Source organism: Lipophrys pholis (assembly GCF_963383615.2).
Source record: "Lipophrys pholis genome assembly, chromosome: 10".
Classification (NCBI taxonomy): Eukaryota; Metazoa; Chordata; class Actinopteri; order Blenniiformes; family Blenniidae; genus Lipophrys; species Lipophrys pholis.
In genome coordinates this window covers 28037058-28051082 of record NC_137640.1, presented here as the reverse complement: position 1 = coordinate 28051082, position 14025 = coordinate 28037058, and the positions used below count along the sequence as shown (strand labels likewise).

Genomic DNA, 14025 nt, shown 5'->3' with positions numbered 1-14025 from the left:
AACTGACTCACTGACTGTTTCTTAAAGGAATGGTGCTTAAAGACAAGACACGTATTTGTCTTGATGTTTAATTTTAGATGCTTGAAATAAAGATTTTTACAAATATAATTTGAGCATGAAATTCATATATTTAAAGAATAAAACACCTTGTAATGCATTAATTCTTGGCATCAAATGGTATCACGTCATAATCATAGACAGTCATAGATCATGTCATGTTCTGTGACGTTACTTAATTGTGGGATTCAGTTCAGCAGTCTACGCAGGCGAGCCGAGGAAAATGATTAAATATGTAAATAAATAACAGCATGTTACTGATCAATATTACTGATCATACAAAATATTTACTTTAGATGGTCGAACTCAACTGTGTTCCTCTTTGAAAACAACCACAGCTGAAACAAAGTGCAGTATATAAATAATCATGAAAACTCCAACTAAAACAACGAGAGCAAATTCTGCTGGGACAAAGAAGTTCACCAGACTGTTTGTCTTCACCCGTGGTTCTGGACAGGCATGAGGATGAGACACAAATGAGCCACTTAGTCACGCCTAGATCAACACTCTTATTGGGTAAACATGTCGGATAACGCCTGCCGTGGAGAGTCTGCCATCATCTTCCTGTAGGTGTGAACTTTCTTATAGTTTGGGGAAAACTCAGGTCGAGCCAGATGTTGGTCGAGTACCACACTTTTCTTCCAGTGTTGGGAGCAACCTCGCCCCAACAACCGCCTGACCTGTGTCCTTTGTTTCCAGGTGCTGGATAAATACAACCCCCCGGACCACTTCCTGCCAGAGTCGTACACCTGCTTCTTCCTGCTCAAGCTGCCCAGGTACTCGTGTAAACAGGTACTGGAAGAGAAACTGAAATACGCCATTCACTTCTGCAAGTCCATCGACACCGACGACTACGCTCGCATCGCCCTGTCCGGAGAGCCCGCCGCCGACGACAGCAGCGAAGACTCGGACAACGAGGACGCCGACTCCTTCGCCTCAGACTCCACACAGGACTTCATAACGGGACACTGAGCCTTTGTACACGTCAGCGAGCCGCCACTTAAAGACTGACTGACTGACTCTCACCTGTTAGTGCACACGTTCATGCTGCAGACGCACGTCTGTGAGGGGCGGGGCTTGTGCAATGAGCTTTAAAAGCATTATAAGCTAAAGAGAGGAACAAACAAAGGTTTGCTCTGATGTTTGAAATAAAAGTGGGGTGATCGACTGCACATGTGATTGTTGTTACATGGAAATTGTGTATATTAATACAGTTACAGAGTTAAAAAATAAATAAAAAATGAAGAAGAAAGGCTCCAGCCTTGCACTGTGGTAGATTTCGCCCTCTGGTTTGTGTGAATTATCTGTCCTTAGATTGTATATAGGAATTAATGTTCGACAAAACAGTAGTGTTACTTTTTTGTTTCTCAATGACTAAATAATTTTAAATTAAAGATTATCAGTGTTTCTCACTGGACTCACGTCAGTCTGAGCCCAACGAAGGGTCGGTTTAAAAATCCTGCATTTACTCTGTACCCTCCAATATGTTTGTGCAACGTCTCCTTAAAGAATGTATATATTATAATTGTGCCATGTATTCACAGAAGGTCTCATTCCTGCATATTAAATGTTAATACATTTTCTGCTAATAAATTCAACTGAAAACGCATCAGATGTTTGACATGTTGAGCACTGCTTTCTTCACTTCATCCCCAAAGTTAGATTTACCATCCGTGACACAGACGCTGTTCATTGTACGTGAGAAGAGTGTCCATCGACATCACGGATCTCCGTGGAGGTTTAACTTGAGCAGAGAGTTGAACCTGCTGATCCCAGCCTGCCTCCATCTTCAGCCGGTGTGAAGAAACGGTAAGCTCAAAGGCCTCTACGCTGGATTAGAATTAGAATCTGCTCTGAAATAAAACCGGCATGCGACCAGAGAGGACTGTAGAAGTCCATGAAGGACTTTTGTTTTTAGGTACCCTTCAGGGCTTAATGCCCCCGTGTGACGATGACTCCTCATGTCGGTGCAATGGCTTCCTCCAAGGAGTTTCTCTCCAGGAGCGGAACAACCTAGAATACTGTGCTCAGCGGTCCATCTTATCAGAGGTTGGACTGTAAAATACTCTATTATTAAAACAATATTAAAACATCCTGGTACCCTCGACCTGCTTGATCCATCAGCGGTTTGACTCGGAAGCAGATGGTGCTGCACAGACTCCAGGCTCTCGTTCCTCCTGCAGACTTTGACGTAAAGTTCCTACGAGTCTCACATAGATTAATTATACCTCAATGCTCAAGTGAAACTGGTTTTCACTTCACCTCCAAAATGCATCACTGATTTTCCAGTAAGACTCCCAACATGAACACCACATTGGATGTTGCTCCTACAACACGGGCTCCGAGCTGGGGTGTCTTCTCTGCAGTTTGCCGTTCTTCCTTTGCGTTATATCAAAGTACTTCAGATTCTTCTCGCAGTCTGAAGACATGAGTGTGTGTGGGTATAACTGGTGACATATTCCGGGTGTCGGCAGCCTTCAGTCGGGCTCCGGTGCACCTACCACTCGGAGTGCCGAGTTCATTGAAGCTGTATAAATACATTTTTAAAAGTCAGTGGCTGGTCAAAGAATCAAGTTAAAGTGGTGGCCAGATGAGGCCGTGAGGAGAGATCTGCTGTATCACCACATCAAGCTGTTCATTAAATGCATCAATCATGAGCTAGAAGACACTAATGAACCTACTACTACCGTATGAAACCTTATGAAACCCTTGTAGTGAATTTAACTAACTGGGTCAGCGAGGGTTTCTTTTGATTAGGCCGTCCTGAAACACAATTCAAATCTGATTCGTTTTTGTTTTCCTATGTGGCCCAAAGGTAGCAGCCCTACCCCCCACCCCTGCCACCCCCACCACCACCCCCACCCCCGTCGGTCTGCTGGATTCAAGAAATAGCTCATAATTAACTTCCTGACTGCAGTTGTCAGAAGCACTCAAACATCATGAGGGGCATCGCCGGCCTCACGTGCTGGGAAAGAAAGAAAAAAGGATCTGGAGACCCTCAGATTGCTGCTGGTGTCTGGAGTAACAGCCTGTGTGTGTGCGTGTGTGTGCGTGCGTGCGTGCGTGCGTGTTGCTTCTACTTTTATCCACTCGTACAACCATGTAGAGTCACGAGAGGAATAAAAAAAAAAAAAAAAAAAGCCCTCTGTTTTATGAAGGTATGATTAGGCTTAAAAATCATTAGCATTCTTTGTGGACTTAACGCTTTTCTTTTTTCTTCTGGTAATAATCACAAAGGTCATTGTACTGCTGGTAGTCAGGTGCTTTTCTACCGCCTCCCTTCTCTCCAGGTCGCTTATGTAGTTTGGTTACATAAAGTGGTGGGTGTGTTTTTATGATGCCGTCTAACAAGCAGTAAATTGCAGGTGGGGTCTTTAAAAAAAAAAAAAAAAAAAACATTTACTCATGCTTCTATTGTAGCTCCTATTAATACTTTTAAGATTAGGAAATGAGTACAGCCAGGTCACATATATTGTGTGGCATGGATTTAATATGTAGCGCTCTCTTTCAGAATGAAGGATAAATAAACATTTTGTCATTTAAAAAAATGTTGGAAACAGTATTTTAAAAAGACTCTTACTTTGAAGAGCGATTAAACAATGATGTCTTCAGCTACGCCAGCAGGGATAAATACCCCACCTGGCGAAACTAGCACTGAATTCAAAAGAGAGAGAAAGAGAGAGAAAAGATGTAAGAAAGAAAGAAAGAAAGAAAGAAAGAAAGAAAAAAAGGTTCAAGGCATTAAAACAAAAGTAAGTATATTAATTTGCTTTTAGTTGTTAGACACGGTGGTGAAGTGGTTAGTGCTCTCACAGCGAGATAGTCCAAGTTCGAGTGTGTGTGTGTGTGTGTGTGTGTGTGTGTGTGTGTGTGTGTGTGTGTGTGTGTGTGTGTGTGTGTGTGTGTGTGTGGTGGTTTCCCTCTGTGTGTTTGTGCTGTGATGGACTGGAGACAGTCCAAGTCAACTTTATTGACAGAACACTTTAAAACAGCTGTGGCTGAAGCCAAAGTGCTTCACATAAAAGACAAAGTAAAAACAAATTGCAATAGAAAAGTAAAAACTGTGAAATACAGTAAAACACACAATAAAACCAGGCACAGAGTCTCAAACGTGGTTAAAAGCCGAGGAAATAAAATGTGTCGTGAGATTAGTTAAAAAGTGGACAGTGAGGGGGACTGTCTGACGGTCCAGGGTGAATCCTGACCGCCGTCCCTCAACAGGACAGAAGTTAGAGAATCACAAAGCTCTGACAAAAACCCAACAAACAATAGACGGTAAATATAGCTCCACTTCAGGAGCTTATAAGCTTTTCTTCTTTTTAAAATCATTAATTAGAAGATTTAATGGACAGATTTTATTTGGTCAAAAGGTGATGAAGGTCATAAAGTGTGGAGACGCCCAGACTCTTCTCTGGGGTCTTGTAGTTCCACTTTCAACCACAACCTGTCTTCATACTTCAGACCAGCACAGCTCAACCTCTTGATGGTTTCTAACTAAAGCAAACTACATTTTCATCACGTCCATCTCATGTACTGCACCTTTAAACTAATCCTCTTCCTGCAGCATTGTTCAAACCACCAAAGCTGAGCCTGTTTATCTTAATGCCTTCCTCCATCTTTCTGTTTGCAAAAGAAAGTACCCCCAAAAACACTTTTGATTTAACCACCGACATCTGGACTTTTACCCGATTCTTTATAGCCTTTGTTTGTTCTTGTGAATGGGGTCCAAGTCATTTCCCTCCATGTTTCTGCAGCTGAGGATGGATGATATCAGATAGGAGCGTTAAACCAGAGTGTGGGGCCACAAACGGCTCCGTCTGCTCTTTAACTGGTCTGCACCAGTAAACCATCAGCATAATACAACTCACAGCTACTTCTACTGGTGGAGTATGAAGATACCAGAGTTACAAGTCTTCATTCAACCACACATTTCATCTAGTTTTGGGTTTTTTTTTTTCAAAAAAGAACATCTTGGTGAAAATTACACTGAAATGTCCAGAGACCAGGGCCTGAATGTACTACTGCATTAGTATTTAGTATTAGTATTTATGGTTGCGCCCAGAAATACAACTGGTGAGACGATTTTGTGTTTATTTTTGTTTTGCTGCTTCAAAAGTGTGATGCGTTTTTCTTCAGGGTGATGTTGGTCAAAACTCGTCACTTTCAGGCTGCATGGATTCTCCAGGATTCTCCAGGATTCTCCAGGATTCTCCAGGATTCTCCAGGATTCTCCAGCCTCAAACATATTTTCACTAGTTCACCATCAGAGTAAGAACTGGCTGCTGATGCTACTTTACTACCAATAATTTCACTGCTGCATCGCTGATCTTCCTGTTACGTCTGGGGATTTCTTCCTCCCTCCACCCTTGAGTTTGTGAAAAAGAGTTCTGTCCTCATCCACCTTCACAAACATTCACTTCCATCAGGAGAACAGTCGCTCAGACGCCTCCTACACCGAGACTTGGTTGAGTCGGCTGAGCATTTCTGAGGCTGGAGACGATGACGACGGTTCCAAGCGGCACTGCCCGGGACCGCCAGCACCCCCTGCTACTCAAGAGTCCAGAAGGGCGTCACACTCTTTCACCCACTCATCCTATTATTATTAATTATAATAATTGATATTGAGATCAACGTCTGCAACAAGTGACGATCCAATATCTCCCAAGTCTGCGTCAAAATTCTATTATTTAAGTTGAAGACTGTCACCATGACGAAGTGGGTTTATCAGGAACCATAATTATATTCAAATTTCAAAAGTACCATTGATGAGAAAACATCAACCACAAAATAAAATCAAGAACTTGAGGTACATAAAAACGGTAGTAAAACGTAACACTTATTTCTTTAAACGAAGTAAATAGATAAATAAAAACTCTTTCTAAAAAGTGTTAAAGGGGTCATATTATAATGCGTTTCAACACTTTCACATTGTGTTCTTTGCTCCAGAAACATATTCAAAGTTTATCTCCCAAACTCTTCCTTGATTTTCCTCCATTTGAATATTTGATCATAGGAGCTACATTCAGAATCTGCTGTGTCTGTGTGAGCTGGACTGGCTCCGCCCACACATGTCCATCTTGGGAAGAGGAGGAAGTACTACAGAGCTGCCTAATTGTGGGAGGAGTCAAAGGGAGGGCCTACCTTGATTGGGATTGGCTAAACCCCCAATGACACTATATAGGGTTTGATTTCTGATTGGCTGGTTGGAGCAACACACTTTTTAAAAACTGAAACAAGCCAGGGAGAGAGAGGACAGACTGTCTTCACTTCTGGGGCGTCGTTCCAGCTAAGAAAGTGAATTTTGATCAATATGACCCCTTTAAATAAATAAAATACAGAACTGATGATATAAAACGGAGATATCTGAAACTATGGCATGAAAAGAATTCTTTGAAAATGTACAGGTTCAGACCCGAGGCTACATGAGGTCTAGACTAACGTACAGATACCACATTAAATAACTAAAATACAATTTATAGAATAAAAAGTGTACAGGTTTGTATAGTTATACCAAATTTTGATTGATTGATTGATTGATTGATTGATTGATTGATTTATTCATTTATTTATTCATCTAGTTATTTATTTATTTATTTATTTATTTATTTATTTGTTTGTTTGTTCGTTCATTAGTTTTTAAGGAATGAAGTGCACAGCAAGAAATAGGATTGGAAGGCAAACATCTTCACAAATTCCTCAGACTTCGGCGCAGCGCTGCACAAAGACTGGGAATAGAAAGTTATACTACATTCTCCCTTATTGCTCTTCCCTCATAAAGGATAAATAAATGTCAAGTAAAACATAAAGCTGACTGAGTTCATCTGAGTGTGCAGAGTCACATCAAACATCCCGTTAAGCTGTTAAACACGTCAACAGAGCAGTTGCAGGCGGCTGTGTTGGGCTTCACGAGGGGACGAGGCGACGCCGCTCAGCTTCAGATGACTGAGGCGAACGCAGAAACAAGCAAACTGCTGCTTGTGTTTCCACCAGCATGTGACCGTGCATCTTTTAGTTCTCTCCTCCACCTGCATTCTAAATGTGCCGTAACAGTTTGAGTGGAAACCACGTCGACCTCCAGGACGACTTGTTGTATTTAGATCAATTTGAATTGAGGAGTGCAGGTCAGGTCAGAGGAGCTTCTAATTACAGGACAGTTGAATTCTTGAATCACAGTAGTTTCATTGGTAAAGCTGAAGTTCCAGTGAAAGTCGGCACTGAGTGGATCGGTTCATAAAGTGTTCGTACTCATGTGGACCAGCGGACCATGAATAATCTGTCTTAATCCCTGGGAAGGCAGCATGAGAGATTGAGAGTAGTGGGATGGGGGTTAGACTTTACCCAGACGTAGGATATCTCAGATCTATTACAGAGAAGTTGAGACTCACTTAAAGGCTTTTAGAGATCCTCTCAAATCTTCCCTTCGTTCAGATGTTCTTCTAAACATTTCACACAGTTTTGCCCACTTGTTGGCAAGATGCCATCATTTATTATGTCTAAACGGTCATAAATAACTATCAGTTCCCATGGCCTTCAGTGGTGCTTCAGAAAGTCTACCATGTCATTTTTAAGTGTCCTACATATGTTTTTGCTTTCTCATGATTGTAGGAGAAAATAAAGGAGTCATGTTTTACAGCTTTTCAACACTTTCACATGGTCTCGATGGTCCAGAAACTTTCTATTGACAGTTTATTGCCCCAAATCCAGCTTTTCCTTGATTTTCCTCCATTTGAATATTGGATCATAGGAGCTGCATTCAGAATCTGCTGTGTCTGTGTGAGCTGGACTGGCTCCGCCCACGCATGTCCATCTTGGGAAGAGGAGGAAGTACTTCCTCTCGTGGTGCCATGTGCCAGAGCAGAGCTGCCTAACTGTGGGAGGAGTCAAAGGGAGGGCCTACCTTGATTGTGATTGGCTAAACCCCCGATGACACTATATAGGGTTTGATTTCTGATTGGCTGGTTGGAGCAACAAAACTGAAACAAGCCAGGGAGAGAGAGGACAGACTTTCTTCACTTCTGGGGCGTCATTCCAGGTCTGGGGACGATTATTACTGTTGGAAAACCTCTAGATAGTGAATTTAGCATAATATGAGCCATTTAAGATATTAAGTGAAACTTTAAACAAAACACTAAAGGGAATTTATGTACTTAATTAGTAATCAATCGTTTGAAAGATGCAGAATCATTCTTTTTTTTCTGTGCTGTGCCGGATGATCCTGACAACAAAGTGGTGGAAATATGAACGAGTTTACAATTTCAGGTGTCATCTGCGACGGGTTAGACAATAACTTAAGTTCTCTGTGGAGGAGCAGGTTACTGAGCAGCTCCATGTCGTCCCATTCAGTCAGCGCAGACAATCTCTGTAAGCTGTCCATTTCAGACATGCACGCATGGTCCAATATTCAGCTTTACCAGGAAATATTGAAGATCTGTTTGCTCGACAAGCTGAGCTTCTTTTGTGTCTCTTTTGAAACGGCAACACCAAACTGATTTGGTCTTTGCTGGAAGTGTAAAAAGAGCAGACCGCCAGCGATGTCTCAGAGCAACATGTGTGAACTGCATCAAATAGGTGTAATGATGATTATCTAGCATCAACCTGGGAAAGCTCAAAGGTCAAAGCTCAAAGGTCAAAGGTCAAAGGTGACTTTATTGGGACCTGTTAGGAGATTTGTGTGCAGCAGGAGAGGACAGTTGGTAGTACAGACAGATACATTAAAATGCAGGACAGTAAAACACAGTAGGGACACAGACATAGAGGGACACTCTCAGGCTCACTGATGAAATGAATTAATAAATAAATAGAAGGAATGCCACGATAAAGACTTGTTGATATGATAAAGGAGGGACAATAAATAGATAAAAAATCTGGTCAAACTTCATTACATAACAAGTCCCAAGAGTAAAGTACTTTTAAGAATGGACCTCCTCTCTCGTTGGGAATGACATTTCCTTCCTGATCAGACCTCATGATGGACTTCCTCTTGACCTGAAGCCTTTTCTCTCTGCTCAGGCTTTCAGTTTTATCTTTATAAACCCAACTGGACACAGTCGGTTAGTTAACAGTTAGACTACATGACCTTGGACGTCCAGCTCATTCTCTAAATTCATACCATCGATGCTTCTTCTCCACTCTGTTGAGATCTGGGCTGGTGGGGTGTCTTGGAACCGAACACCAGGCAAAAGGCAGCGTTCACCCCGAACAGGCAACACGTCCAGAAAAGTTGAAACATCCAAACATCAGTTCTGGTCCCGATGAAACCCGAGTCTTAGGCTCCGCCCACACCGCAGGTCCTGATGATCTTTTTGCTGGATCATTTCAAACGCGACCTGCCATCTGAACGTGATCGGACCGGATGTTTTTCACGCTATTTACACATGACACGCGGGTCAGCACCAGGGTTGCCAGATGGGGCTCACTGTTTCCAGCCCAAACAAGGTAAAACCCACAGACCTCAATAAAACCAGCCCAAATCTCATGTTAAAACCATAAAACTATTACATGTGTAATAAAGACCACACCATAAACACTCAAATGCACAAAATAAAGTTAACGGCTAAAAGAGTTTGGCTCCCTAACTGGGGGATACCGCCACATCTGGCAATGTTGGTCAGCGTGTTGATCCATTTTCAAGTGGTTGTTCAATATTAGCCAATAAAATCTAGACAACATGAGGAGGGGAAGAAGAAGGAGAAAGAGGAATAAAAAGAGAACACAGCTTTTAACACTTTAACGGCGCCGCTTCCTCCGGCGTTTATCCGTGACGTCAGTCACATGTCAATGACGGCTGACGTAGAAAAAAAAATCTGAATTGGTGCCACATATGAACGAGGTCTGGGCCTGGGGTGAAACGATCTGAATTGGAGCTTTGGCCACAGAACAGGTGGGATACGAGTCACTGGGAGTAAAACCTCCCTGCAGTGTGAAGGAGGCCTGACAGTATTCAAGCAGCTGCAGCCTCCTCGGGGGAAAGCTGGGGGTTCGAGTCGGAACCTTCATGTGTGGAACTTGCATGTTCTCTCTGTGCAGTTCGTCCAGGTTCAGTTTCCGACCACAGACAAGCGTGTCAGTGAGGTTAATATGTGAAACTATGTTGATGAACACTGATGTTAGGATGGATGGAATAGAATCTCCAATAAAAGCCTGCAGGGATCCTGAGCGATGAAGACGATGGTCACAATCAATCCTCCTCCATCAGATCCTGCAGGCAATGTCGTCACACCCTGGAACCTCCGTGATCAGAGGACAAAGACAGTGATCCTGACAGATTAGACTATTTATCCACATACCATCGTGTTTGTTCAAAACAGACGAGCTCTTTCATTGATCATTCAGGCTGGATCCTTCCGAGCCAGGTCTGTTGGGGATCCAGCCTCTTGGTTGTAAGATGGATTTCTCCTCGGTGGAGACCGAAGTTGGCTGGGAGCCATTTGTGTCAGAGCCCTAATGAATTGAGAGGTTTGACTTTGGCCCACCACTATTGTTGCCTTTCAGAATGGTTGGTTGGCGACCTGCTGAGCCAGAGAGGTCACTCAGCCAGCAGCACATGATCCTTTCAGTTCACAGAAAACTGACAAAGGGAAATTTAGAATGCAGCACATGTGAAAGCAACATCTGATTCTCACCAGTCTGCTGAGCAGAGCTGTGACACAGTTTGTGCTCAAAGTTTATTCCTAACCCAGGGGAAGGAAAAAAACCTCTGAAAACTATTTTACTGTCTAGTTTGGTAGTTTTTCTAAAGTTTTCTATCGTATCACATGAGCAGTTGCTGCAGTTGACACTGACCATGGGAGTGGATTACTGTGTGTGTGTGTGTGTGTGTGTGTGTGTGTGTGTGTGTGTGTGTGTGTGTGTGTGTGTGTGTGTGTGTGTGTGTGTGTGTGTGTGTGTGTGTGTGTGTGTGTGTGTGTGTGTGTGTGTGTGTGTGTGAATGCTGGACTTTGTGATGAGGTTCACATCAGCTCGAACCCAGAACTGCTCTGGTGTCATTAATGTTGAATATCTGGTCAATTGTCATGTAGTGGTTGTTATTCTAACACTTATGATTCTGCATTCTTTTGTTTAACTATCTCAAAACATCTTTATTACGTTTTCATTAAATCATGATTTGAAAATATCACTTAATCATATTTCTAATTCCGACTGAAGTCACTGCATAAGTTTATGAAATCGTCACGACACAGGATTTAAAAGTTGTGCTGAACTTTGAGAGAGGTCCTGGTTTTGTGGGATTTCTAGAATTTAATAAAATCTTGAATTAGTGTAAAAACATTTGCTTAACACTTCACGCATCACAAATGCAGCAGTTTGGGCTCTTCGTCAAATTAATGGCCAGACGAAGCACCTCCATCGACCATTCAGCATAAATCACGACGCCGTCAACACTGTGGAACATCACTTTTCATTTTAGTGTCCACTTTATTGATTGAGTCACATTTATTAGTATTCTTTTCCCCTCCAAGCTCATTTAATTCAATTATATGACACAACATTTTTTTTTCTGTTAATAAAAGTATTCCATTTTAGAAAAAACATAAATAGGTAAATATTTATGATTTTAGTCATTTTAACATCTTTGGAAAACACACACACACACACACACACACACACACACACACACACACACACACACACACACACACACACACACACACACACACACACATATATATATATATATATAATGACTGCATATGCTGTATAGTATAAAGGTGTTTATTTATAATGCCCTTAACAATGCTTAAAAGTAGAAACAAGATATATTTTGAGGTTTTTAAATGGCTTCATTGCAGCCTTAGGAACAAATGAAATGCCTTTATGAACGAACTCTCCTCTCTTGCTGGTTATTGAACGTTGCCGCTGTGGATTCGCTGTGCAGACGTGGCGTTGTCCAGTCCAAACCACCTGGACTGAGCTTATTGAGGCTTCCAGGCAGCGTGCAGCAGGGAGAGTTTGTTATGACGGGATGATCTGTGGCGTTCATTCACACTCCTTTAGCACCTCTGAGTGCAGATGATTTCTCCCCCTTGTTCTCCTGCGTCACATGACTCTTGTTGGTATGAACGCTGGTTTTGTGCATGCGATTAACAACACAGCAGTGAATTGCGCATTCATCCAGGACTCGCTGGGTCCGTAGTGGCTCCGGCTCGCGTCATTCCAAGCCCCTGGCTTACTCTCCTCTCTCCTTGTCGTCCATGTGATCTGCTGCCATCAACCCCACAAGACCAGTGTGCCGTCTGGCCCCCTGGACATCTTGTGTGTGTGACTTTCATCCTGTGGTGCTTCAGGAATCCCTGAGTGCAGAGCAGGTGACTGCACAGGCTCAATGGGAAACACTGTCTTCACTGATTTCTGGGAATTGAGGAAACAGTGAAACAAAGCCTGTAGGAGCTCCATGAGGAGGAGCGTTATGAGAACCGTATTCATGTCACTGCTGCCGTTCACCTCATCAGATACGTAGATCACTTTGCTGAGAATAGAGTCTTTTGATTCTGGGGAATCTTGTTAGTCTTGTGGTCTGCAGTTTACTCAGGGATGAACTCTGCCTGTGTTGAATGAGGAAACAATGTGCCGAGGAAAATTCAAGATGAACCCCCTTTTTTTCTTTTTCCACCCTGCAGAGACTCAATGTCAATCAACGTCCATCTCAAGAAGAAAACACATTTTTAAAAACTTAATTCACGTTGCTAACTAACTTCTGGAAAGAAGAGGAGGAATATGTAGAGGTAGATATTTGATACTTGCAAATTTTACGTTATTGAAGTTTAATGAATTTTGTGTGTTTTCTAAAGGCAAATTGAAATGTGTTTGTTTTAATAAGAACACCTGCATTATTATGTTGCATCCACATTTTGAAGTGGCAACAAGTTGCTGCTGAATTTACTTATGATCACTATATGGGTCTATATGTGTTTATTTAAAATGTGTTCCTCTGCCCACAGTCTGGATGGATGGATGGATGGATGGATGGATGGATGGATGATGTGGAGGTGCAGTAGGAGAAGAGAAGACATTAAAGAAACAGAGGAGTCATACGGTGTAAAGATTCCTCCTCCAGATATCAAACCAGCGCTCTCTGCACCTCCGTGGCGTCACACTCAACCGCTCTGCTATCAGACTGACCTCTCTGACCTTTTTCTTACTAAGCCCGGCTTAACAACTGACTCGCGCCCCCGTCACGTCCAACAGGCATTTCTCTTTCAAACGCAATGTCTAAACTCTAAACTTGTTTTTTTTAAAAGAACAAATGACGTATAACGCCGTGGCCCTGTCCCTTCCCTTCCCTCCCCAAAAAACGTCTCACAACATCAACACCAAAAAGAAAAAAACAGGAAAAAAAAATCTCCTTTGGAGATTATGTTCGCGTTTCACTGATTGTGCAACGTCAGTCTGAGCAGCAACACATGGAGAACCAGAGCATTGTTTTCCGAAACTGCAGCTTGGGGGTTGTGACTTCTGCATCCCTGACCTGTCTGACCTTCCTATACCTTGAACCTTTGGCGTTGACTTGCCCTGCTCTCGTGTGAATTAGTTTACACATGATGACAACCTTCTCCGAGGAAAGTTCTCATTTGTTGCTCAGAAAAAAAACATAAATTCCTTGTAATCCCTCCGATGTCAGCAAGACAATCGGTTAATGAAGAGTTTTCTCAGTGAACATCTCCTTTACTTCGTCCTCTCATCACAGAAATATGAAAAACCAGAAAGTGACACAAATGGGTTGAAAACTGCTGCTTTCAGTTTTTAAAGATGAATTTCTGCAAATTCAGCATAATAATGGTCCTGATTTATAATACAGGGTTGATTATAAAGAGGGAGTGAAAGCAACTGAAAGGAAAGGTTTTCTCTTAAGCTGCTATTAGTTGAAGGCAAAGTGTGCCACTCCTCCACTCCTCCACCCCTCCACCCCTCCACCCCTCCACTCCTCCACCCCTCCACTCCTCCACACCTCGGAAGCTCAGGAACTTCTCC

The 14025-nt window shown here is 42.5% G+C and overlaps 1 protein-coding gene across 6 annotated transcripts in view; it reads left to right on the top strand.

Moving 5' to 3' along the window:
• herc2 (HECT and RLD domain containing E3 ubiquitin protein ligase 2) overlaps positions 1–1668 on the top strand; it is a 62523-nt gene extending 60855 nt beyond the window's left edge. For 5 of the 6 annotated variants that reach the window (XM_080473586.1, XM_080473583.1, XM_080473584.1 and 2 more), the window contains one exon: positions 757–1668. In XM_080473586.1, coding sequence (XP_080329712.1) covers positions 757–1029 — 273 coding nt within the window. In that variant the 3' untranslated portion in view covers positions 1030–1668. The remainder of the gene's footprint in view (positions 1–756) is intronic. The other variant, XM_080473581.1, reaches the window with a different exon arrangement.
• The last annotated feature ends 12357 nt before the right edge of the window (positions 1669–14025 follow it).